General features: G+C 37.6%; 1 protein-coding gene across 1 annotated transcript in view; it reads left to right on the forward strand.

The window, feature by feature from the left end:
• The window catches only part of LOC137166975 (solute carrier organic anion transporter family member 4C1-like), an 88,784-nt gene extending 63,758 nt beyond the window's left edge, over window positions 1-25,026 (forward strand). Inside the window, exons 9-13 of the mRNA XM_067568908.1 lie at window positions 5,226-5,379; window positions 11,786-11,973; window positions 17,130-17,194; window positions 20,196-20,333; window positions 23,661-25,026. Of these exons, the coding sequence (XP_067425009.1) occupies window positions 5,226-5,379; window positions 11,786-11,973; window positions 17,130-17,194; window positions 20,196-20,333; window positions 23,661-23,785 (670 nt within the window). The 3' untranslated portion in view covers window positions 23,786-25,026. The remainder of the gene's footprint in view (window positions 1-5,225; window positions 5,380-11,785; window positions 11,974-17,129; window positions 17,195-20,195; window positions 20,334-23,660) is intronic.
• Window positions 25,027-25,602: the final 576 nt, after the last annotated feature.

Consider the following 25,602-nt stretch of genomic DNA (forward strand, 5'->3'; position numbering starts at 1 on the left):
TCTCTTGTCATTGCTGCATTTGAATGTGAACAAGTTCTATTATAGGATAAGGGAGATTATTATAGGATAAGGGAGACAAAAGTTATAGCTTACATTGCTGTACTTGAAGATTACTCGTTATTTCAATAGCCTTCTAACTTTGTTATAACAGTCAGTCTTTATAAAAGCATAACATATGATGCTTCAGAAGAATACTTTTAGTACTGTTATTTTAATTTTGTATTAAGAAGGCTCTTTTTAAATGGAGTTATTAGACCAAAAAGCTATTAATTTAATGAGAGATTTTCAAAGGCACAAATGGGAGTTGAGAACAGAAGAATGGCCATTCTGAGTCAGACCAATGGTCCATCTAGCCCAGTATCCTGTCTTCCAACAGTGTCTGGCATCAGAGGGAATGAACAAAACAAGGCAATTATTGAGTGATCCATCTCCTGTGGGCCAGTCCCATCTTCTGGCATTGAGATTTAGGGACACCTAGAGCACGGGTTGCACCCTCTGACTATCTTGGCTAATAGCTGTTGGTGGACCCGTCCTGCGTGAACTTATCTAATTTTTTATTGAACCCAGTTATAGTTTTGGCCTTCACCATCCCCTAGCAATGAGTTCCACAGGTTGACTGTGTATTACGCGAAGAAGTACTTTTTGTTTTAAAATGGTTGCCTATTAATTTCATTGGATGACCCCTGGTTCTTATGTGAAACAGTAAATAACAGTTCCTGATTCACTTTCATCACACCAGTCATGATTTTATAGATTTCTATCATATCCCCCCCTTAGTCATCTCTTTTCTAAATTGAATATTCCCAGTCTTTTTAATCTCTCGTCATATAGAAGCTGTTCTATGTTCATCATTTTTGTTAGTCATCTCTGTACTTTTTCCAGTTCTAATATATCTTTTTTGGGATCGGATTACCAGAACTTCGCAGAGTATTCCAGGTGTGACGTATCACGGATTTATTTAGTGGCATTATGATATTTACTGTTGTATTAAATATCCCTTTCCCAATGGTTCCTAACATTCTGTTAGCTTTTTTGACTGCCACTATCCATGACTCCAAGATCTCCTTCTTGTGTGGTAACAGCTAATTTAGAACCCATTATTTTTATGCATAGTTGTATATGACAAGTGCAAAGCAATGCACTTATAACATTCAGATATGTTAGATACTACAGTTTAGTTATGATAAACATATTTTCAGCTTGAAATGCTGCTTTCAACATAAATACTTTACTTATTTTTTGCTAGTTCTTAAAATATTTGGAATTGATACATGTTTTATGTGAACTGGGTACAGAATACTGCAGCCACAGAGAGCAGCAGAGGACCCACTGTAGCAAGAAACAGCTTGTACAAATGTTTGTGGCAATCTGCATATTGTACTGATGATTAACTGAAAAAATCCTATTTGATTAAAGAAGGTACCAGCATAAGGACCTTTTAAATGTTCAGGCTTTCACAGAAAGCTGACATGGTAGTATAAAACATCATTTCTATCGTTTAGGGTTTCAGAAGAGTTTTAAATTATTCCTGTTTCATAAACAGATAAAAGGACACACATTGTTGTGAGACAAGCGGAATAAAAAAAGAAAATATCAGTCATCCTGAAACTCAGACAACCCATCAGCAGCCAGTTATCCTTTCATGGAGTGGCAGAGCTACAGGCAACCCAACTGTTTGAGGGCCTGCCAAAGAGCCAGATGGTGTTGTGGAAAATAACTTAGATGCTCTGATACTCAGGGATTCTAGCTTCCATTTAAAGATAAGCATAAACATGAGTGATATGCAATGCAACTGGTTAAATGACTTCTCAATATTCCGTTACCATTCCCCATTCTGTAATTTTAGAAAAGGGCTTAATATATTATTTGAATAATACAGTGACAAAAATAGAACTTTTTTTAAAATTTAGATTGGCACTTCCTTAATAAATTACTTTTCTGCCTTTTTCTCTTGCTGCCATAAATTGAACTCTTTGGTGGCCTCAAGTGGCTCTAAACCAAATACATACAAGTGAACTCATATACTCCCTACAATGTGCATGAAATAGGTGTTTGTGTCCTAAATGGTCTGGGAGAGCAGGGATCTTAGCCACTTCTTATATGCAAAGGAACATCCCAGGGCACTGTCATGCAAGTGTAAAATGTGGACAGTAAAGAACATCAGAAATTGTATCACAAGTTGGAAACACATAGAGAAATTGAGATACATTAACCTAGGATAAATATGCCTCATTCATTCTATGTGAATTATCAGCTGGAGTTCACTTCATGTGAATTATTTTGGGGCATTTCTATGGCCACTGGCATAGATGAGGTCAGACTTGATTATCACAATGTGAGAATAATATCAAAACATTCTTCTGTCCTTGAAATCTAAGAATCTATCTTTATTAATATTCATGAGTTGAAGTCAAAACTCTTTCACACATGTAAGAAAATGACACAAAACATGGAACTTGACATGTAGGCTGTTTCGAGGTAGACACAATAATTAGATTAATGACTGAGTAAATCAGATACTTTCAGGACCCAATAGCCTAGCAAAATATTCATAGAGTTCTTTTTATCCATTAAAACATGAAATAAAACACACACATCATGAAATAATGGCACCCACAAACTACAAAAGAAAAGTGTGAGAATAATATCAAAACATTTTCCGGTGTCTTACATTGTTAAATACAAGGAACTGAAGCTAACTCTCCTATGTCCTGTTTCATAAACTAATGTCCTATCCACTGCACCAGCCTTCTCCCATAACACACACACTTTAGTGGCAGATATAGAAGGCTGTCCAGAAAATACGAGTTAAATTTTTTAATCTTTTGATTCCTAATTATAGAACCTTAATGCTGCATGAATTTACAATAGATTTGAAGTTGTTAGTTCTTTTGAGCACCTGTTTTTAAACCTTTCTATATTCACATAGATTTAAAGTAAAGAAAACAGTTTCAGTAAGCCAACTTTCAACGTTTTCTTCAAACAAGGCATTTTGCTGGCCTTGCTCAGATCTAAAAAGGAAAACGCTAGCCCAAAAGGAAAAGAGAACTTTATTGAAAACTGTGAACATGTGAAACAGAACTATACTGGAAAATCTTTCATATCTTAACTCCATAGTATCTTTGTCTGCACTAAGATAGTGAAGTGTTGTGGACAACAAGTGCAGCTGAACCATTGTGATGATGGTTAGCAGTAAGTCTAAAAAAGCCATGTTCTCTTCAGCGTCATTTCAGCAGCCATGATTGAATCCTGCATAGTTGTTGCAATGATGCTGAAGACTACTCAACCTTATCATTGCTCATGGCTAACCTGTGTTCAGCACCATTTCAACTGCACTCATTTCTGGCATCCATTGGCTACAAATCATTTTTATCTTGTCTATCATGTTGATATGGTGCTGATATCATTTTGGGCTCTGATTTTCACCAAGAAAACTTAATTATTAGTAGTGGGGTTGTTGAATGGTTGAATATGTCAAAATGCTTCATTTGAGCCTATGGATGGAACTAAAACATTGTGCATTCTCTGATCTATGATGATGATATCTAAGGAGCAAATCCTACCCCACCAACATTCCCTTCACCCCCTTGAGCTGTTCAAGAGCATGAATGCAGTCAAATCACTGCTGTTCTACTGGTACTCTGAATGCCAGTTTCTGTATTGGAAAAACTGTATATTCCCTATGATGATTGTTAGGGTCAATCAGCTGGTGCCACCAGTCAAGCTTCCTTGGAAAAGTGGTAGAGCAGCTGTGAAAGTTTCCCCACTTGTTTTAGTTGCATTAGAATTCATGTGCACCAAATAAATGTAATAGTCTTTTCCTTATGGGCCTGGATTTGCTTTTTGGTAGCAGCATTGCTCACTCAGTTTTCAGTAAGTTTTTGAAAAGTATAAGATGTCTGCAGAGAGTTCTTTCTATATAATTGTAAAGAACAAAGGCATGTTACCACTCAGTAAAATGACTGAATGCTTCTAGACATATGACTTGGATGTAGCATTCTACATGCAGTTTGAATGTTGTGCCTAATAACTTCATTTTTATAGCTACCTGAACTGTCACTGGCAGGAGCCATGAATTGCCCTTTTAAAGATATTAATTTATATATTTAAAGATTCTACTTCTAGGAGCACATAATAAAATAGAAGTTTATAAACTGATCCAAATTTCTGCCAGTTGAAATTGGAGGGTGTTTAATTTATAATTTGGACACTAATATAGTACCACTCACTTTACAGTATAGCTTAATTTTTAAACTACTGATAATGCAGCCTCCCTAATTTCAGTTCCTTAGCTGTGGATGCAAAATCTGTTTAATGTGCTGTTACCATCAGGAAATTCAAAGTCATTGTCACCCAGCCCCACCCTTGTGCATTGAGGGAAAGTCTTTCAAATTTATTTCTCATATAACTTTAACAATTTAATGTTATAGGGCTGTGCATGAAGGTTACTTCAGCTATAGGTCTATAGTAACTTTGCCACACTGGAAGTTTGAGGACTAAACCTAGAATACATAGCTGCAGTACATCGGAGTTAAAAAACGTCATCTATGTTACCAATTCCCAGAGCAGCTGTGCAGCTCTGGGGCAGAGTTTACGTGTTGTCTTACCACTATGCAGTTAGCACATGTAGCCTTCTTGGTGTTTGAACAATCCAGATGTCATCTGGCTAAGAGACTAATAAAACAGCAGATATCTGAGAGATGGAGCATGAGTCATACTTCATCAATCAGATTGAGTTAAAGGAACACAATCAACATGATACTTGGTCAATAAAATGGCTAGTATTTTATAATTGGCTCTTACTTATAGTAGCTATAAATGGCTTATATTTCACAATATCATTTTCCACTTTATCTTTAAAATATGGATTTTTTGTTATCTGTTGCTATGTTAATGATTCACAAAAACCGCTACAGAAACTGAATATACAGTGTATATAATAAAAATGATTAGAAAAGTGTTGTCAGATGCACTGGGAATACAAACTAAATTTTCCCCCCCTTAATATTTCAGTATAGCAATATTAGGTATTACAATAAGCATACATTTTTCACAGGGAAAATACACGGTTTATGTAGAACAGTAGATTAGTGAAGAATGAATGCCATTATTTCTATATTTCTATATTCATGTTTCTATATTCTCTATTTTAAATTATTCTTAAACTGAGTTAATGAAATATATCAATTTGTTTACTCATATCCTATTTAATCTTTACCTTACAGAACAGGCAAGTTATGGAACTTGACAGCGCCATGTAATGCTAACTGCAACTGCATACGCTCCTTTTATTACCCAGTTTGTGGCAGAGATGAAGTCCAGTATTTTTCTCCCTGTTTTGCAGGATGTACATCTTTTACTGTTCAAAAAAGGAAAAAGGTATTTATAGGCTACATATCTTTAACAGGAAATAAATGTACAGTGTATCCTGTATATTGTTTTCTTGCCATTTTCAATTATTAAATGTAAGAGAATTGTTTCTGTTACAGCAAAACAGGGAATCAACATTAGCTTTTTAAAACATAATTGGTAACTAAAAAAAAAAACCTCAAACAAAAACCCCTCTTTGTATGAACCTATAAATGGATATTCGTGTCAGTGGGATGATGGATCTCGATGTTAACTGTCTTCAGTGTTTTGTTGCAAATGTAGTTCTCTGTGACAATTCCAGCATTGCGCTCATTTTGCAAAATGATAAATGGACTATATAGAAGATACTACTATTGGTAATTTTTAGTGTCCAAAATAACCTGTGGCTTTAAGTGTACACCTGGATTTTGGGATTTACTTACGTATCTAGACATTATTTTGAATTTTCTTTGCCGACATTGTGTTTGATAATTTTTTTTCTCTCTGAATCAGGCTCTAAATGCCATCACTGAGAGATGAATTGTGTATTTCAAGCACAGGATTACATGATATTGAATCATATACTTTAATATTAATTACTGCTGTTTTAACAAACTTCATACCTGTATTATATTCCAATAAAATGGCTTCGTGAACTTTGATCAGAATGGATCAACTCATTTGAAATAATCTAAACTCCTTTATTTGGGGCTCAGATGATGATAGGTCTCCAGATGCCTAGCTGAAAAAAGCAAGTGTCTCCAGTCAGTGTCAAATTGATAAATGGATCCTTATCCATTATTATACAATAAGGCCTGAAATGCTTAATTAGTTCATGAATGGAATCAATACAATTCTAAAAGCTGCTGGTTTACTGTGCTAGAGTGCCAGAACAGCCTGGGAAGGTGGGGGCAACAATGTTTTGCTTGTGCTGGATTCTTAAGAGTAATTATTTTGGGACGCCCTAGAGAATAGAATTTCAAATGTCAAGGTGAGATGAGAAGAAGGGACTCAGGATTTCAGTAGAGGTGGCATTAAAGTTGTTTCCTTTAATAAGCAGTGTTCCAGAAGTGTTACTGAACAGGTTTATAATCATAAAAGATGCAAGAAGAGGAGAGTTCGGAGTCAAGGAAATGCTATGGTTACAGCCAGAGAAGGTGAATTTTAGGGAAGAGGGAGTTGTGCTGGTGCATGCTGCTCTTGATCCAAATCACTTCCGGTTTTGAGAGTTAAGTCCTGCTCTGCTGAGTTTCTTTCACTAAGTTCTTGTAGGACTCAGTTCTGTAGGTCGGTGCAGCTTGGGGAACAGGGAGCATACAGTGCTTCAGTTCCTTCTGTACCAAAAGGATACCTGCAGGAGATGGCAGCTACCATTAGCCATGCAGAAGCGTAAGAACAGCATGCAAGAAAAGGTAGGCAGCTGCTATGTGGAACTTTTAAGATCCATACAAATGGAAACCTGCTCGTGCTTGGTGAATAAACTCTGGATGGCAGTTGCCTTCTCCTGATCCCCAGAACCGTGCTTCAGGCCCTTCTGCCCCTAAATCTGAAGCAGGTCATTGTTGTCCATGGTGTTCTGAATTGAGAAGTATCATCATCTTGCCATGTAACCTCAGGCACAGTAAACCCTTAGCTTCCGCTTCTGTGGAAAAGGCTGAAAAAAGCACAGTGGGAGAAGGAAGGCAGAATAGCAGCTATTCAAGGTAAGCTAGAAGACAGCAAGAAAATGGCCTCTTACATGGATTTACATACCACAGAGAGAGACCATATAACATCTGGGTAAAAAGGTAAATTAGACAGGAATTTGTACAGCCGCATAACCTCTTTATGCACAGAGATCTGTGTGAGGTTCTAAGTATTCGTTGTTGAAGGAATGTTAATCTTTTTTTTTTTTTTTTTTTTTGTAGAAAGGCTTTAAAAAAATCTGGAGTCTCTATTATAATAAAGTACAACTAAAAACTACTATATTTGTTCACTTGATTCTAAAAATCTCTGATAGTTTACTGCTAATTACATATTATTCTCCCATTACTTCATTAAATATTAGAATGTGCTTACCAAAGCAGGAAGGTTGATGTGGATAGTTTAGCTGACTTCAAAGTGAGTGAGTTAATTGAGCCCACATGGAAGTTAATCATATTACTCTTTGATGCCAGTTTAAGGTTATTTGAATCTTTTCAGAGGTTTATGCCTGAGTTAGAGTGCCATCATACGTGAACAAAACAGTTTGTTATAGCATCAGCAAAGTAGCAGTGTGGGATATTTCTAATTCTTCTTATGTAGGTACTGCTGGGACACATTGCTCTTATCTGTTTTTATTGTTTTTGCTGTGGGAAGAGGAAGGCTGGAATCTTGTACCTCTTCTGGTGAATGGTGCCATTCCTCTGGAGATAACAATGATGTGTACTAGCATAAGCAGAGGATACTATTGTAATATATTGCCAGTCATCTAGCCTCGCTCACCAGTACCCTAAATACACTAGGGCTAGTACTGGTGAAACTGCACTAGTGGTGGTGAAAAGGTTGGCTAATGCAGTGATCACTTTTACAGTAGGTCAGCCTTCCAGCTTTTCATATGGTATTGTAGTAGTCATATACTCATTCTAACTCGTATTGGAAAGTTGTGTGAGTGATTTTACTGGAGGGTATGCCTTCAAGTTATTATTTTTTACTCTTGTGTAATTCAAGTAGACAAGAACTGTCATGAGGGGAAAGAGTGTCAAGTTTGGATTAAGGTTTATATGACAGATGAAGCACTTGTTGGAAATGTTTGGCTGGAGAGGTTAATTCAAACTGCTTTTTGGATAAGTGACAAGCCTTGAGGCTGGAAGACCATGGTGATGACAAGGCTGGATCTAATCTCATCTTCATAAAGTACAAATTTTCTTTTGTTCTATACATCTGCTCTCCATTTTGTTCCAAAAGAAGAGTGTACAATGCTTTGTACATAATATATATTCTGTGTCTTAGAGTGTGCTTTATTATAATTTCCACATTCTATCAACTACTACTTCCATCTCTAGTCTGCTGTAATTTATGCAGCTTGTGAGCCAGGAAGCCATAATTGTATCTCATAAGAACTTAAGAACAAAAGAATGGCCATACTGGGTAAGACCAATGGTCCATCTAGCCCAGTATCCTGTCTTCCGACAGTGGCCAATGCCAGATGTTTCAGAAGGAATGAATAGAACAGGTAATGATCAAGTGATCCATCCCATCAGCCATTCCCAGCCTATGGCAAACAGTAATCCCTGCCTATCCTGGCTAATAGCCATTGATGGACCTATCCTTCATTAACATTATCTAGTTCTTTTTTTGACCCCATTATAGTTTTGGCCTTTACAACATCCTCTGGCAAGGAGTTTGACAGGTTGACTGTGTTTTGTGTGAAGAAATACTTCCTTTTGTTCATTTTAAACCTGTTGCCTAATAATTTCATTTGGTGGCCCCTAGTTTTTGTGTTATGAGAAGCAGTAAATAACACTTCCTTATTTACTTTCTCTAAAACAGTCATGATTTTATAGACCTCTATCATATCTCCCCCTAAGTCATCTCTTTTCTAAACTGAAAAATCCCAATTTTATTAATCTCTCCTTATATAGAAGCTTTTCCATATCCCTACTTAAGTTGCCCTTTTCTGTATCTTTTCCAATGCCTAGATATCTTTTTTTGAGATGGGGTGACCAGATTTTCATGCAGTATTCAAGATGTGGGCATACTATGGATTTATAAAGAGGCAATATGATATTTTCTTTCTTTTAATCTATCCCTTTCCTGATGATTACCAACATCGTTAGCTTTTTTGACTGCCGCTGCACATTGAATGGATGTTTTCAGAGAACTATCCACAAAGACTACAAGATTTTTTTTCTTGAATGGTAACAGCTAATTTAGACCCCATCATTTTATATGTATAGTTGGGATTATGTTTTCCAATATGCATTACTTTGCATTTATCAACATTGAATTTCATCTGCCATTTTGTTGCCCAGTCCCCCAGTTTTGTGAGATCCCTTTGTAACTCTTTGCAGCCCGCTTTGGACTCAACTATCTTGAGTAGTTTTGTATCATCTGCAGATTTTGCCACCTCACTGTTTACCCCTTTTTCCAAATCATTTATGAATATGTTGAACAGTACTGGTCCCAGTACAAACCCTTGGGGGACACCAGTATTTACCTCTCTCCATTCTGAAAACTGACTATTTATTCCTACCCTTTGTTTTCTATTGTTTAACCAGTTACTGATCCAGGAGAGTTCTTCCCTCTTATCCCATGACCACTTACTTTGCTTAAGAGCCTTTGGTGAGGGACCTTGTCAAAGACTTCTGAAAATCTAAGTACACTATATCCACTGGATCACTCTTGTCCACATGCTTGTTGACCCCCTGAAAGAATTCTAGTAGATTGGTGAAGCATGATTTCCCTTTACAAAAACCATGTTCACTTTTCCCCAACAGATCATATTCATCGATGTGTCCAATAAGTCTGTTCTTTATTATAATTTCAGCCAATTTGCTTGGTACTGAAGTTAGGCTTATTGACCTGTAATTACCGGGATTGCCTCTGGAGCATTTTTTAAAAATCTCCTTGTAGCTCCACCCATTTCTGTTCCAAGGCTTTCACTAATTCTCTTACTTCCCTCAAATCCTTCAATTTATCTTATATTTGTAATATAAACATATTGAATACAAATGTCACTCATCCCACCCACCTCTCCCCACAAAATAGAAAAGGGGAAGTGGGGGAAATGCCTTAAAATAGCATCTGCCAAATACACATGCCCAGTATCTTTGCTTCTATATATTAACTTTCCCTCACTATCCCTCAATTCCCCTCCCTCCTTTTGTGTATTTAGATTGCAAGTTTTTCAGAGGATTTGCTTTCCTTCATCTCAGTCATGCATTATGCTCACAGATAGTGCTATATAAATAAGGTATAATACAGGACTGACCTCACTGGAATTTACCAACATCCTTCTGAAGAATAGGAGGCTATATAAAAAGGTGTATTCTACAGTTTCTAGTCACTTCTGTTGCTAATGAGTGGAGAATATGGAAATCTAAACTGAGATTGAGAGATATGAAAGTAATCCAGAGAGTATTGTTCTTGAACAAGGATAGGATATTTAGATTAAGTTGAAACAGGACAAAAGGTGAAGGCACAACACTGGAGAAGAGGGTAGCCACTGCAATAATGCGATCCTTCAAGTGCCATGTTTGATATTATCATTATCTTTAAAATAGGGCCTGGAGGCACCCACCGCAATCAGTGACCCATTGCACTAGACACTGTATACACAGATTGTAAGAGACCATTTCTGATTTACAATCTAAATAGAAAACACAAATGTGGGGGAAGTTTTTGGCAGAACTGGGAAGTGCCTTAACCTAAGAAGGCCATCCTTCTTCTCTGTTATACCTTTGAGAATTTTAGTGATGTAATGATGAGGAGAGGTTTGACCAGAAATTTTATTTGAAGAATTAATACTAAATTAGCCAATACTGACAGAACAAATGGCTGTTTGAGAATCTTGCTGGAATATGTGTATATGTGCGAAACCTTCCATGTTATAGAAAGACAATTGTAATTTAGTAATAAGGGATGGTTAAAGCAACTGTTCATTTAATTAGCCTATGAAGAAAAAGGGTTATTTAGAAATTAGGACTAGCACATGAACTGGTGTCCAAACAAAAAAGCATTCATCCTTTCAGAATTTTGAATAACTTCATATTGCTAACTTGTAACGAGAGTATATTTATGGGAGTACAGGACTGTCATGATTTGGGTTGTTTGTTCTGAGATTTACTTTTTTCTATAAAGTGCTCAAAACTGATTAATTGAAGGGACACCAGCAGAATACTCAACTTTTCTTATTTTTGTTTAAGTGGAGTTTGTGTATGAATCGTGTTCTCGGCTTACTTATTCTCTCATTGAGGTTAAATTTAGTGCAAAATGAGGTGATGCTTAATTAATAGGCACTAATTTTTTAAAGGGGAAATTAAAATGTAAATTAATCTAATATAATGATCAGTCTGGTGAAAAAGGTTTAACATCTAAATACAGAATATCCCAAATGGGCTTCAGGAATAGCTACTGTTCAGGTAATAGGAGACCTCTTTTGGTAGCTCGCCAGCTGAGAAGAAAAGTAAAGAAATAAATGGAAGAGAAAGTTATTCTTTACAATTGGAGGCATGTTGGCGAGCGTTTTTTTTTTTTTTTTTTTTTTTTTGTCAAAATTAGCTAAAATAACCAAGCTAGTATGGCTGAAAACATCACAAAATAAAGTAAGGGTTCACTAAGTCATGCACTGTCCATGAAATAAATGAGTATGTATAAATTTGTGGATGTCTGTTCACTAATTAATCTTCTCTGTTACTATAATTTACAATTTTATGTATTTTGAAATAACTCTGTTTGCTGTGTGCATTACTTGTAGACTTACCAAAACTGTTCCTGTGTTGGGATGCCAAAAAGATTACCTGATGCAGAAGATGTCCCCTTTGACGCTGTGGCCGGGAAATGCCAAACACAATGCACGTTCTTACCTTTGTTCCTGGGCTTTTTCTTTTTTGTTGTTGTTTTCACTTTTATGGCTGTTACTCCAACTACTGTGGCCATCCTCAGGTATTTTGTTTTCATATTTTTTAATAACATATTCCTGGCTCCACAGCAGAATATAATCTTAGCATGGCAAGGATACTGTGCTTCTTTCCCCAGACCTGAAGAAGAGTTCTATGTAGCTCAAAAGCTTGTACCTTCTACCAACAGAAACAAAGATATTATTTCACCTTTGTTATCTCTCTCAATGGCAAGGAGTGTAGCTATTCTGACAACTTGCAAAACAAAGATTTTAAATATTTGTTTACTCAGGATCAGTTACATAAATAAAATGAATAAGGAGTTCCTGTCTGCTATGAACTGCCTGCCTGCTATCCCCTAGCCTCTAATAATCAGTGTAATGTACTTCTAGTTTTAGGCAGGGGGAGCCCTCTGAACATTAAAAGATGAGATTACTGTCATCTGTAGGTTTTTTTACTGTTTCATAACAATTTTTCTCTTATAAAAATAGAAATAGCATCATTTCTACTTGGTGGCACTACTTGTAGCACAAGATTCCGTTTTAAAGGGGCAGATCACAGTTTATCAATGAGAGGAAGGCTAAAGTCTGTTTATTCTTACACCATCCATGATCTCATTTTTTATGAAGCACCTGGCTTTGCCTGCATCCCTGAGTCAAGGTTCAGTGCCACCTTGGGTGGGGTGCCTGCCTGTCATTTCCAGGAAAGGGTTAAGAGGGCCCTTGGAAAGGCAGCGAATGGGAAGGAGCTGTGTGGCAGCCAGTCAGGGCCCAGGAGGCCAGTATATAGGGAGCAACAAAGCAGAGTAAGGTCAGTGCCTCCCAGGAACTTGAAGGGGAAAGACTGGCAGTACCTAGGATAGAGCAGTGGCTGGCTGCTGAGAATCAGCAGAGCCAAAGGCCCTGAAGCAAGGGTAGAGAAGGTACTGGGGCTGCGGGTAAGCAGCCCAGGGAAAGCTATGGAGGAGTTGAGGGAGACGCAGTGAAAGGCTGCTGCACCTAGGGTCCCTGGGCTGGGACCTGGAGTAGTGGGTGGGCCCGGATCCCTCCCCCAGCCCCTGATTGCCATAGCATTGGTGGCAGGGCTGCAGTGGGCATCATAGGAAGTGGCCCAGAATGAACTGCAGAATCCCCCTGGAAGGGGGGAGCACAGATTGTGACTCAAGTGGAGGGCTGAGTCACAAGAGCGAGGGTCGAGCAGAGACAGGCATGAGACACCGCAGAAAGAGGCATTTGTGCAGCTGAGGGCTGATTCCCCAGATAACCAACAGGAGGTGCCAAGGCGGGGAGTCGCACTGTGCTACGTACCTCCAACCCTATCTTAACACAGCTAATCTTCCCATCTGTATGTTACAAGCCAAGACAGTATCCAGAATGTACCAAATAAGAGTAAGTGGAGTATCAGTACTATTCCCTTCCAGCCCCTGATGCTGACAACGTTCCATACCAGAAGTAAAAAGTGCACCCATGTGATCTGTGAAGCAACAGGACAAAAGGAATTTAGGAATTGTATTGGTGTACAGACCTCCAGGTGAAAACCTCATCAACTTTTTGGATAAACTCTGAGATATGTGGCCCAGTATGGTAATGGAATCCTTGGTTTCCTTGTCTTCAATTATCTCAACCTTCACATAGACAATCTCAGCAATACAGTAGTATCTTGATCTCATGACCTATACATAACCATTGGATTCTTTCAGGTAGTCTCTGACTTCATATATAGCCATATGTGGTATGTATGTTGAATCCTATCTTCCACCAGGACTGCATATTGGGTATGTCACCAACATACCACTCGCATGAACTGATCATCACCTCTTCCAGGCAGAGATCAGAGTCTTCCTCCCTTCCTTTCTTCCCATCAGGATAGAGCGCGATCAAAGCTGATTTGTCCCCAAAGACTTCTAAATTCCTTAGGTTTTCAACTCTTCTTAGAACAAGTAACCCAAACACAAGATCAAGATGCTGATGAGTTGGTCCAATAGTACAATCACCTGTTGTCCATTACCATCAATGTCTTGGCCTCCCCACTTCTTCCCACACTGACCAAGAAGAATAGTATGGTTCACAGATGAACTACTGTCAGTGAAGTGTGCAGGCAGATAGTTAGATCACCAGTGTACAAAAGACACTCAGAATCCCTCTTTTAGCATCACAAACTCTACAGGACTACATCACTGCAATAAAGGCAGCAAAATTAGCCTCCTTCTGCTCTTCAATCAGCATGGCATAATTAGGGCCAGCTAGGGTGACCAGATGTCTTTTTATAGGGACAGTCCTGATATTTGGGGCTTTGTCTTATATAGGTGTCTATTACCCTCCCCTTCCCCATCCCAATTTTTCACACTTGCTATCTGGTCACCCTAGGGCCAGCAGAACTATTTTTCGTATTGAACCAGCTAATCAAGCTAGAGTGCATAATCCAGACACCAGACCCAAGGATCAACCCCTGTGAAGAGCTGTCACCATGCTTCACTGATAAGATGGGGTTGAAGATGATGACATTCATGCTGTCCACCCTGTTAAGTGGGAAAACATGACTAACATCATCAAACTGGTGACCAAACGTTGACTCTCAACCTCCTGATCAAAAGAGCAACAAAATATGCCTACCACTTCAGGGCCAATGTAGAAGGCAGATCGGAGCTGGGGTAGAGATCTGCCCATTGAATGTTGAAGGCCTCTCATGGCTCACATGTGGGTACCTGGAGAAAATGCTGAAGATGACCAACACCAACATCCTCGCCCTCCAGGCAATCTATGTCGCAAATTAATTAAAAAAGCTCATTGCTATAACATCAACGGCTATAAACTTACAGCCAGCAATTATCACCCAAAATATGGGTTGGCAGTCTACATAAACAGGAGATCAATGAATATGTGGTCCTACCTCGTGCAGAGCACAAAGAAACAACTAAAATCTCTGTGTACATTGGCAAGCTTACTATCATTAACATATATAAACCATCTGGTGCTCCGTGACCTCAACCAACTCTTCCAACTGCACAGGATTTATGCAGCAAACAACATTGCAAGCGAAAAATTGACACGCTGGGCATTGGCAAATGATATGCTCCTCCTTTTTTATGTGAAAGCCTGGAAAATCTGCAGATGACCCTTCTAGTTAGCCTAATCTCTTTCTTGAGCACCAGCTACAAGGTGATGGAGCATATGATTCTGAACCGAATTGGGCCCAGAGTGGATGCCAGACTACCCAGTGGGCAAGCTGGTTGCTGTGACCTCGGTCCTCACTATAAACATCAAATCTGGATTCCAGTGAAAATTCAAGACAGGTACCACTTTCATCGATCTGTCAGTGGCATATGATACAGTTTGGAAGCATAGACTGCTACTGAAACTGGCCAAAGAGATCCTTGCATGCAGATTCTCTAGCTGCTGAACACCATGCTAACAAAACTAGTCAATGCCTCCTCCAAAGAAGCACAACTATCAAGCTCATTGAAAAATGCGTTAATTGCTTAGTCCTCAAGAAACAAACACTTGACCCTGAAGAACTCACCAACTAACATCTGGTCTCCAATCTCCTTTTCCTGGGCAAAATAACTTAGAAAATAGAAATCACCAAAGCTTTAACATTTACATCAGCCGATATCCAGGATGTCACACAACTAGGGCATGAATCTCAGCACAGCACGGATACTGCTTTAGTGATACTAAAAGTCTACATCCTCATGGTTGTGGACATGTGTAAAATCTCTGTGCTTATGCTGCTGGACCTCTTTTTGTAGCCTTTGGCATAGTGGACTACAAAGTATGAGTACATGACATAGCAGGAAACTATGGCTTAACACTACGATGACTCTAATAATTTATTTTCAGCAGAATTCAGAGGTGGTGGGTAACTCTTCCTCCTCATTGGAGGCCCTCCCCTCTTGGGTCCTGAAGTGATCCACACTATGCCACCTTTTCCAGTATCTACATGAGACTGCTATGAGGGAACTGGTTGACACTTAAAATTTCCAATTTATGGGAAATTTTGACATGTCAAAATTTGATTTTGATTCCATTGATTCCCATGTGGAACAAAAATAATTTTTCAGAATTTCCCACACAATTCTTACCATTGTTAAGAAACATTTCAAAGCCTTCCTCTTTTGAGAACGCCTTTCCACTATAAGTGACATGCACAATTTGAACATCCCTCTTGTTCCCAAATCTCTGCCAAACATACATTCTTCCTCCCCTACCCCAAGCAGGCTTCTGATCCCATAACAGGAGAGGTGCTAAAGACTCTTGAAAGTCCTCTATGGAGTTTGCTGTTGCTATTGATTTTTATGTGGAAGGTGTTCTGATTGTATGGTGATGAATAGCAGTATAAAATTCTAAGCTAGGTATGTGATGTTAACCACAACTTGGTTGTCTTGCGAGTCGCTGAAATTCAGATGATCTTTGATCCTGAACACACTCTACCAGACAACCACTAGATTCCAAATCTATATGTAGACTTATAAATTGTGGGGCTTACCTTCCCATTGAAATGAGATTTCATTAATACCTTATTAAAGCAGCTGTTCACTCATACAAAGCTATAATATGGATGTAAATAAAAGTCATAACATTCAGAGCATGATAATTGCATCCCTGTTATACAATTTGTAAAGCCTTATGGCCAAATTTAGAAATAGTATATTAAAGTTTTTATTGTTTAAAACTCACAAGTTTATTTAAAAAGCACAGGAACTTATAGAGCAACTTTATGTATCAGAAAAAAGTACTATTGTAAAGCTGATATAGTGGCTAACACACTGCACTTTACTGTATTATCATGCTTCATTGCATTGACCTTCTGTTCTTGGTGCTACAGTGTGAATCCGTGTGGGAGTTGCACTGACAATTTGATTGTGACAAGATTTTAATTCTTGATCATGTTAGTCTGGAGGCAGAGAAGGGCAGCTGTTTTTGGATTGGAGACGATAATGGGAAATTAATATTTTGAGTATGAGTCATCACACTTTTCAGAAATTACTTGAGATTGCTCAAAGCCTGTCCCTTTCAGTTGTTGGCAGTATAGATTTTATGGGATGCTGGACTGTTAGCAGTAAGGTTCAACTAAATGGTTAAACTGTGCCAACAGAGAAAGCAAAGAATTGCTAAGTGTGATGGGGTAGTATGTCCCCTTAAAGGGTAGTGGTGTCTAGTGGTCAGCTCATCCTATCACATAACGTGGCTCTTTTCTTTGCAGGTGTGTGCCAGATAAACAGCGTTCATTTGCTTTGGGAGTGCAGTCAGTGTTTCTGCGATTAGTAGGTATGACATTTATTATCTTTTGCTTAAATACCTGTCCCAGCATAAAATGTGTAATTAGGACACTTCCTTTTCAAATACTCAGATCGAGTAATTTTAAAGAAAATGTGTATGAATGAATTTGCTGCAGTCTCTCTAGCTGAAAGACAAAGCCAAACTCATCCTGGGAATAGCTTAAAAATCATCATAGGAATTCAAATGTTATACCTTACTCATTTTTTAGCATTAATGTTGTGTAAAGAAGCTAAAACAGTATGGCAAATGAAACAAATCCTAGCTGCAGAAGAATAATATTTAAATTTGCATTCTCTTAACAATAGGAACCCTCCTCCTCCCAAAAAGTGGCAAGTCCATTGTTTGAAAATTATCAGGGATTTTAAGGCTCCACCAATCAAAAATACTGAGGTTCTGTAACACTTAACTTGATGATATTGAGTTCCTTTTAGTCATGTTGTCATTATCTAATTTAAAATTGATGAAAATGGTAGCACTTTAGAAGCTACAAGTAAAATGGTACAGAGTATATAAAACCTGATGCAGTGTTTTGTGTTCTTATTTCTAATGGGCAACATATACATTTTAGAAGTCTGATAGGAAAATAATCTACGTAATTAGTCATTCATTTCCAAATCCCTGTTCAATACTCTTTACTTTCTATTTTCTTTATTAAATGTGGGTTTTTTTGGTAACTGATATGGAAACAATGAGACACACATGCCAGAATATGGTTAAATGCAGAGGCCGTAACTTTTAAAAACTATTAACCAGCAAAAAACCTCTCAAATTATTAGGAGGGCCATTCCAGTGTGGAAGCTAACTAATGGCCCCAGCTTCTACAAACCTGAGGCTGGATATGAGCTTGTTGCCCCCCCCTACACACACACACACACACACACACACACACACACACACACACACACACACACACACACACACACACACACACACACACACACACACACACACACACACACCCCGGGCCTGCCTAGGGACCCTGTCAGGAAACTACTATCCCAGCCCATTCAGTTCATCCACACTGGAGAAAGGAGAGATGAGATAAGTGGAGCCCTACCCTGCGTGAGATATGGAGGCATAGCTTCTTACCATGCAATGTCATCCTCAGGGCCTGTTGCAATAATTGGGCCTACATGTTACCTTAATTGTAAGTTCAGCTGTAAAAAGTGAGTGAAAATTCATAAACTGTCACAACCAATCGTAATTAATGGGAAAAGTTGCAAAAAGAAGATGGGGGGGAACCTAAATTAATTAAAACAAAAAGACCTACTAATATAATTGAAGGATTGTGTTAGTCATGCCTGGTAAACAAGACAATGTGAGACTGGCAATTAATGAACCAAAATTGGTGTGTTGGAAACTAGATCTAATTGGTGAACAAAATAATGAGGGAATGGGTTATTCCACCCACCACTCCTTTTTGGAGTCCTTAAAAAAAAAAAAAAAAAAAAAGATTTTGGGGAGAAAAATTTGCTACTGGAGCAAGCTTCACCATCATGGTTGCCACCCCCATTGTCTTCTGGGACCCGAGGCCTTCATCATTCTGAGCCTAAGAGATATCCTGACCAGACCAGCCCACACCCAAAAACCCTCACCGCCAAATACTTCTACTTGCTACTTCTACCAGCTCTAGCTTAATGCCAAACGCTACCTAGAATAAAACAAAATAAGAATTTAACAACCACAGCAGTTCCAGCTGAGCTCAGCTAACTTCTCCCCACCCAAAAGCTAGTTATTTATTATCTTAAATATTTCTAATAGACTGTCAAAAAAAGGGGTTTGTCCTTCTAAAAATCCTCTTCAGTTAAAAGGAAAAGGAGCAAGAAAAGTTGTTAAAATAAGCCTTATTTAATACTTTACATTTCAAATGCTTTAGTTGTTTTTCCTTTAATAAAATATTTAAAAAATTTAGTGTTTGCCATAGTACTAAGAAAGTTAGTGTCTCTGTATATAAAACCCCAGACCTTGTTTAACAATATTTATTGTTAAACAGTGACTAAATTATATTAATACCTTTGGCCCATTTATTCCAGCTAAATTAATACAGCAGGCTTGTGCCCAAACAGACCATTGAGTAATTATGCTACTTCCATTGTCCTCAAGGTCTGAAACATTACCTCTAGTCTTTTATTTGTATGGGTTTTTTTTATACAATTGACACTTGTTTTGTTAGCCAAGGATTTTTTTGGGAAAAATAAAACCAAAGAAACTTGTGCTTGTCAGAAGAGAATAGGAGAGTGAAAAGATGTGGTAGAACTAAGATGTGTGGTAAAAGTACCAGCAAGGAATTGAGAGCTTTATTCCCCTGACCACCAGGTAACTGATTACTGAGCTGCGTTTCTTAGGATCAATACACCAGATAGTTTGGCACTGAAGTGATGTACCATACATGTGTGACACAGGGCTCAGTTATATATTGTACTGTTTGTCATTATTTAGGAAAATCTATTTTCAAAAACCCTGTCCACCACTATCAGATGTAAGGGGATAGCTTATGTTTCTACATTAAGCACTTTTTGGATTGATTGTATAATTGAAGTATTAATTTACATAATTACTAAAATACCTCAAAATGCTTAAAAACCATGTACATATTGGATACCTAATGGATAGACATCTCTCTGGTGGGAGGTGACAACAAATGGGCATACTATATTGCAATGGGGAAGAGAGTAAATATTGGTCAAGGACACGGGCAAACACTTTTTCTTATAAAAAGTACTGTAGTATCCTTAGCATTCACACGGAGCAAATGGCACCTTAATTTTTAAGGTGTTCTTTTCAAGAATATACAGCAAGTTGCATGGTGCTCTGTCTATCTCAGAGGACAAAGGGCTAAAACAAGCTGATGAGATTTGAATGTCTGGTTCTAGCTACACCAAATTTCCAGCTTCAGTCACCAAGCTGACCCATCTGGCCTCTCACTCTATGAATTCTGTTAATTCATTTAGGGTTCTTTCAATTATCAATACACTTGCATCTCTTCTAGGCACTATTCCTGGACCAATACTGTTTGGTGTGGCAATAGACAATAGTTGTACTCTGTGGGATATTAATAAATGTGACATTAAAGGAGCCTGCTGGGTCTACGACAATTCAAAAATGGCCTACATGCTGATTGGTATAAGTAAGTAACTGCATATTTGATATGTACATAATACAAATGAGTATTAAAATCTTTAATAGCAAAAGGCATAACTATTTTGAATTTCACTACCAGGTGACAATTGAGTAGTAAGAAAATAGGCTAATAAGACTATAACTTACTCAGCATGTTGCAAATAGATAAGACAATTTCCCTCTTCTGAAGGAACTACTAATTACATAAGACATTACAGTCAAAAACTAGGCAAGACACAGGACCACAGTTTGGTAGGAAGTCTGTGGGGACTTTTGAGAACTGAAAGAAATGAGTAGGGATTGTTTGAAGTGGTAGGTGTTTAAAGGTAACCTGCAAAGGAATCTTTTTCTTAGGTGGCTTGTGCTCTTTATAGCTTCCTTCTGGATGAACTAGAGCCTGAAAAATAGTGGTTATGCGTGGTTGCCCTCCACCTTCCCCCCAGTTGTGTGTTTTTTTTTTTTTTCCCCGGGGGGGGGGGGGGGGGGGGAGGGGGAGAAGGGCGGGAAAGGACTAACTTTTTCCTGATATTTCTTCCATAAACGTCAAGTCTCATCTCCCCTGGCTTGTCTGGAAGATTTTTAGAGGTCTCAGATAAATATTGGCACTTTCTCACTCTGTAGTTATAAATAAACTTTTAACAAATACATATTTTCTCCCCAGCGTTAGTCTGGCACTGAAGTTGAATAAGAGTTCCAAAGAGAGACAAAATCAGAGTTTTGAAGATTCTGGCTAAAAGTAATTTCTCTTTTCAGTCAATAAGCATTTAAACTGATTTTTTTAAAGGTACTTTAGTACCTTTTGGCTTCAGTGATAACTGCAGGTATACAACCCCTTTGGCAATGAGGCTGCTTATTTAGGTGTCTAAGTTTAGCTACCAAAGTTTGAAAATTAAAGAAACAAAACAAAAAAACTCAAAACAACCAAAAAACAAACAAACCCTCCCCACCAGCTTTAACAAAAACCTTTCAATCCTTTTATTTTTAAGCTATTGATTTTATTTATTTAGAAAGTTTTATCAAGTTTACAAATCCTTGCCATATAAATACTGTATCAGAAATAAAACAATCATTACAAGTTAGCTTTTGTTTAAAGAGACATTATGCAGGAATATAGACATCAGATCTTTCTATTTAACAAGGTATTACCATCATTACAACACTTATGTCATTTCTAGTGATCTTATAAAATTGAGTGAAATTATATTAATATTATTATTTAACATTATAAAAAAGACACATGCTACTTTTTGCAGATGAATGCACTTTGAGTACTGATTAAAAAGTAACCAAATATCTAAGTATCTATCTATCTATTCTCTGTCTATTTTGCTGGGTTATATGACTGATGTGTTAATTTTCCCATAACCATCACCCCCATTTTTTTTGAGCCATTCATCTATAGTTGGGCTGTTTGTCTTTTTCCAATGAGAGGCTACCAATAGCCGACCGGCTACTAGCAGATGAGAGAATAATTCTTCATTTCTTCTTGTATGGCCATTCTCATTAGGAAGCTCCAGGAGGATAATCAACAGATTATTTGGTAATAAATATCCAATGTGCAATATTTGGTTACGGATTGCATCCCAAGACTTTTTAATGAATGGACATGTCCACCATATATGCACAGAATCTCCTCTTTCACCACAATTTCTTCAACATTTATCCCTATTCAATCGACCTATATTTTTCAGCCTGACTGGTGTGAGGTACCATTGAAACAGTATTTTAAATAAATTTTCTTTTATTGTGCTATAGACTTAAGTTGCTGGTTCTCTTTTTTTTTTCCACACCAAACCTCATTCCTCTGGGGGTAATATGTCTATCTAGGTGCTTTTCCCAGTGTGTCATATGTGGACTTTTTTTTGTTAGAAAAGTTGCCTGCAAAGATTGTTATAAATTAGTCTTATTTTTTTTTCCTAATTGATCAGATGCTATTGTTTCTATTGAAGTTAGTTATAAAACAGATTTTCTAGGGAGTGGAGAAACACAATGCCTGACTTGACAGTACTGGTACCAGGGGAGAGTGGGCCAGTTAAAGTTAGTTTTGATCTCAAAATAAGAAAAGTTTTTTTACTGAATAGCTGGCCAACCGTTTGTATTCTATAGCTCTTCCAATCATTGAAGGTCTCTGCTTCATGATTTGGGTTAAGATCTGGATTACATTTTACATCAGGAGGCGTGAGAGAGAAAAAAGAGCACAGGCTCAATAATTCTCCCTTTGCACATCACTTTTAAGGAGGGAATTGAGGGAGAATATAGAGGATGTTTGATAAATGAGGACATGAAGCTAAGAATTGGAAAAGATGGTAAGCAGGAGGTCAACTGTGAAAAGTGTCCCTAAGAGGAGGATATGTCTTCAGGAAGATTATTCAGAACATCTTAAGTGAAGATGAAGAGTTTCAGTTCTGTGCAACAGATGACAGGAAATCATTGAAGGGACTTAATTTGGGGCACTGTATTTAAAGCAATAAGGGAAGATTACTTTTACTGTCTTGAACAGATTGGAGTGCAGGAAGAGAACAAAATTCTGATGAGTATTTAAGTTCTCGCAGCAAGCGAGGAGCAGAGGGCAGATGACAGACCTCATCCAAAGTTCATGAAAGTCAAGGGAAAGACTACTTTTCTGTTTTTAGGGGATCTTTGATTAGCTTTGTGGGTTTTAGCATGTCTTCTGCCATCAGTGGATACCATAGTAAGCAGCCATAGTATTGAGCCAAGTTTACAGTGAGAGAAGTAAATATTTGTAGTGCTTTGCTTTACACCTTTAAGGCACTCTTACAAACTATGGGGTTACACACTTAGTAGCTTCTGTAGGTCAAACTCATTGCATTCATCAAGGGATCATTGCATCCGTTCATTTTCCCCTACATTCCTCTGTGCCAGAGGCTCTCTATGCCCTTCCCCCCCACCATTACACTATTATTATTAGTTTGGGAGATAAGTCATTCAGAGTGTCAACATGTTAAACTCTTTTAGGAGGATGAGCAGTGATGAGACAGGTATTGTTATGCTGGAAGGCATTAATGGGTAATGTGGGCTGGTCCTTTGATCTGTAGACAATTGCGTAGACTGTGCTAAATAGATGACAGGGTCTCCATGTGTCTCCCTTTTGATTGTCTAATTTCCCCACAAATCAATATTTTATAGTCATAGATCATTCTCTGAAATTTTGGAATTGATTGACTATGGTGTTTAAAAGTTATGGCATGACAGACAGACAGAGATGCCATCAAGTTGAATGCAAGGCTTTCACAAGCTCTGTCAATTAATACTAACTACATTTATTGAAAACTGATGTTCAGCAATAAACAAGTTCACTTTTCTTCATTTAAAGGTGCAGCTTGTAAAGTCATCACTATCCTTTTTGTTGTCACTTCATTCTGCTTGTATAAGCCGCCACCGGACAATTCTGCAACTTTGCAAAAGGATGCTGAAATGGTGTCTGCTGTGCACATGTAAAACTATTATGAGAACACCAGGAACTTTAAAAGAAACCAAGAAGAATACACACAGCTGCTGAAAGATAGCTGTGAGAACTTCGTGTTGCAAGTGCAGCTTATCTGAACACGATTTAGTTCTTCAACAGCTTAAAGTGATTTGAAATATTTGTGGATATTTTGTGTAACATTAATTCAAGCTCAGGAAATTTTATATTTCAACAATGTACCTTTAAATATCACATGAAAGAAATTAGGTTATTAATGCTTTTGTTTTTAACTTTCCATATATCCAAATCAAAAATACTGTATATATAGGAAGTGTCTTATAATTAATTGAGTTAAGCAAGTTGCAGTATTATCGGTAGAATACAAGAAAAATGACATAAAAGCTGAACTGGAATACCAAAAAAATAATAATTGTTACTGCCTATAAAGCCCAGCAGTACACCCTCAGAAGACACACTTTAGTACAACAAAATAGTAAATGGGTATATTAAAGGGAGCTGTCAATGTTTACTTCAAACTGACAGAAATAATACATGCCAACATTTTGGGCTACTAAACAACATGTAAGGTTTGATTGATGTACATTTATTTACACCATAGTTTCTCAAGTAAGGACAAATAGAAAAAAGAAGCACTTCTGTTTTATCAATCTATTTTGTACAAGTTAGGTTAAAAGTTTAAATTGTGATCAATTTTAGTAGTCTTAAATATATTTTTAGAGTAAAAAGTAGTTTTCATTACAGGAAAACCAACAAACTTGTAATTAATAAATGTTTGTTCAATTGAGTGCCTTAGTATTTGAATTCAGACTATATCCAAAAGGATGATGTCAAAATATTCTGTTACTTTTTTTTAGAAAAATTAATTTCTCATAATATACACTCTGGAAATGTTGAAAATGAAATCTATTTTCTTCAATGTTTTACTCATTGGATGTGTGTATTTTGAGGTTCTCCTGAGTGCTTTTGCACTAATTATTTTCTAAAAGGTATTTATTTATTTTTGCTGAATACAAATGTACAAAGAATGAGCATGCAAACACATTGATAGGAAAAAGTAAATCCAGTTGGGGCCTTGCAACCTTGAGTAAACCTTGAAAATAATAAGGTGTGTATTTGTAGAAGACTTAAAATAAGGTGTACTATCTTGGTAAACGCAACAAGTTTTTAGTATTAAACATTTTATTACATGCAAATCTATTATTTTTAAATATCATTTAACTACTTTGAAATAAATCTATTTTTAAATCTGGTATTTAGTGTTGTTTTGTTTTCAGTGCATCTGAGATGTTGTTTGCTGTATAGGTTGGCTTCAAAGCTGCTGCTTAACTTTGAAGTAACAATAATGAATTACATCTTCTTCTACCTAAACCCAGGCAAGTGTCTGAGTGCTCTATATGTCTTGGTACTCTGACGGGTGTACTGACCCTTTGTGATTCAGAGGATGAACCCTTTTGGTCAACAGCCCCTGCCATCCTGCTCTGGATCCTAGGGAAAAAAAGGTCTATAGGGAAGGATAAATGGTTTATCAGGGACCACTACTAGTTGGTAAACAAGTGGGTTTGTTTTGCAGATGGATCCTATTAACCAGCCAATGAATAACTATGTAACCTGGGAGGTCAGATCAGCCAGGCACCCATAACTAAGGACTGTAGCTCAGATAATCCAAAGCAGATAATTATGCTTTTTTGAGAGAGATATTCCTGTGGGTGCTCCACTTTAAGTGGTTGTGCGCTCTTGAGCTCGTAATCAGAGATTTGTAGCAGCAGTGCCCTGGTTGGGCCCACACGCACAGTCCCTGTCTCAAGCCGTTTTGAGTGGTTAACCAGCG

Source organism: Emydura macquarii, unplaced genomic scaffold (assembly GCF_026122565.2).
Source record: "Emydura macquarii macquarii isolate MOO-44397 ecotype Brisbane River unplaced genomic scaffold, CSIRO-AGI_Emac_v2 contig_2897, whole genome shotgun sequence".
Classification (NCBI taxonomy): Eukaryota; Metazoa; Chordata; order Testudines; family Chelidae; genus Emydura; species Emydura macquarii.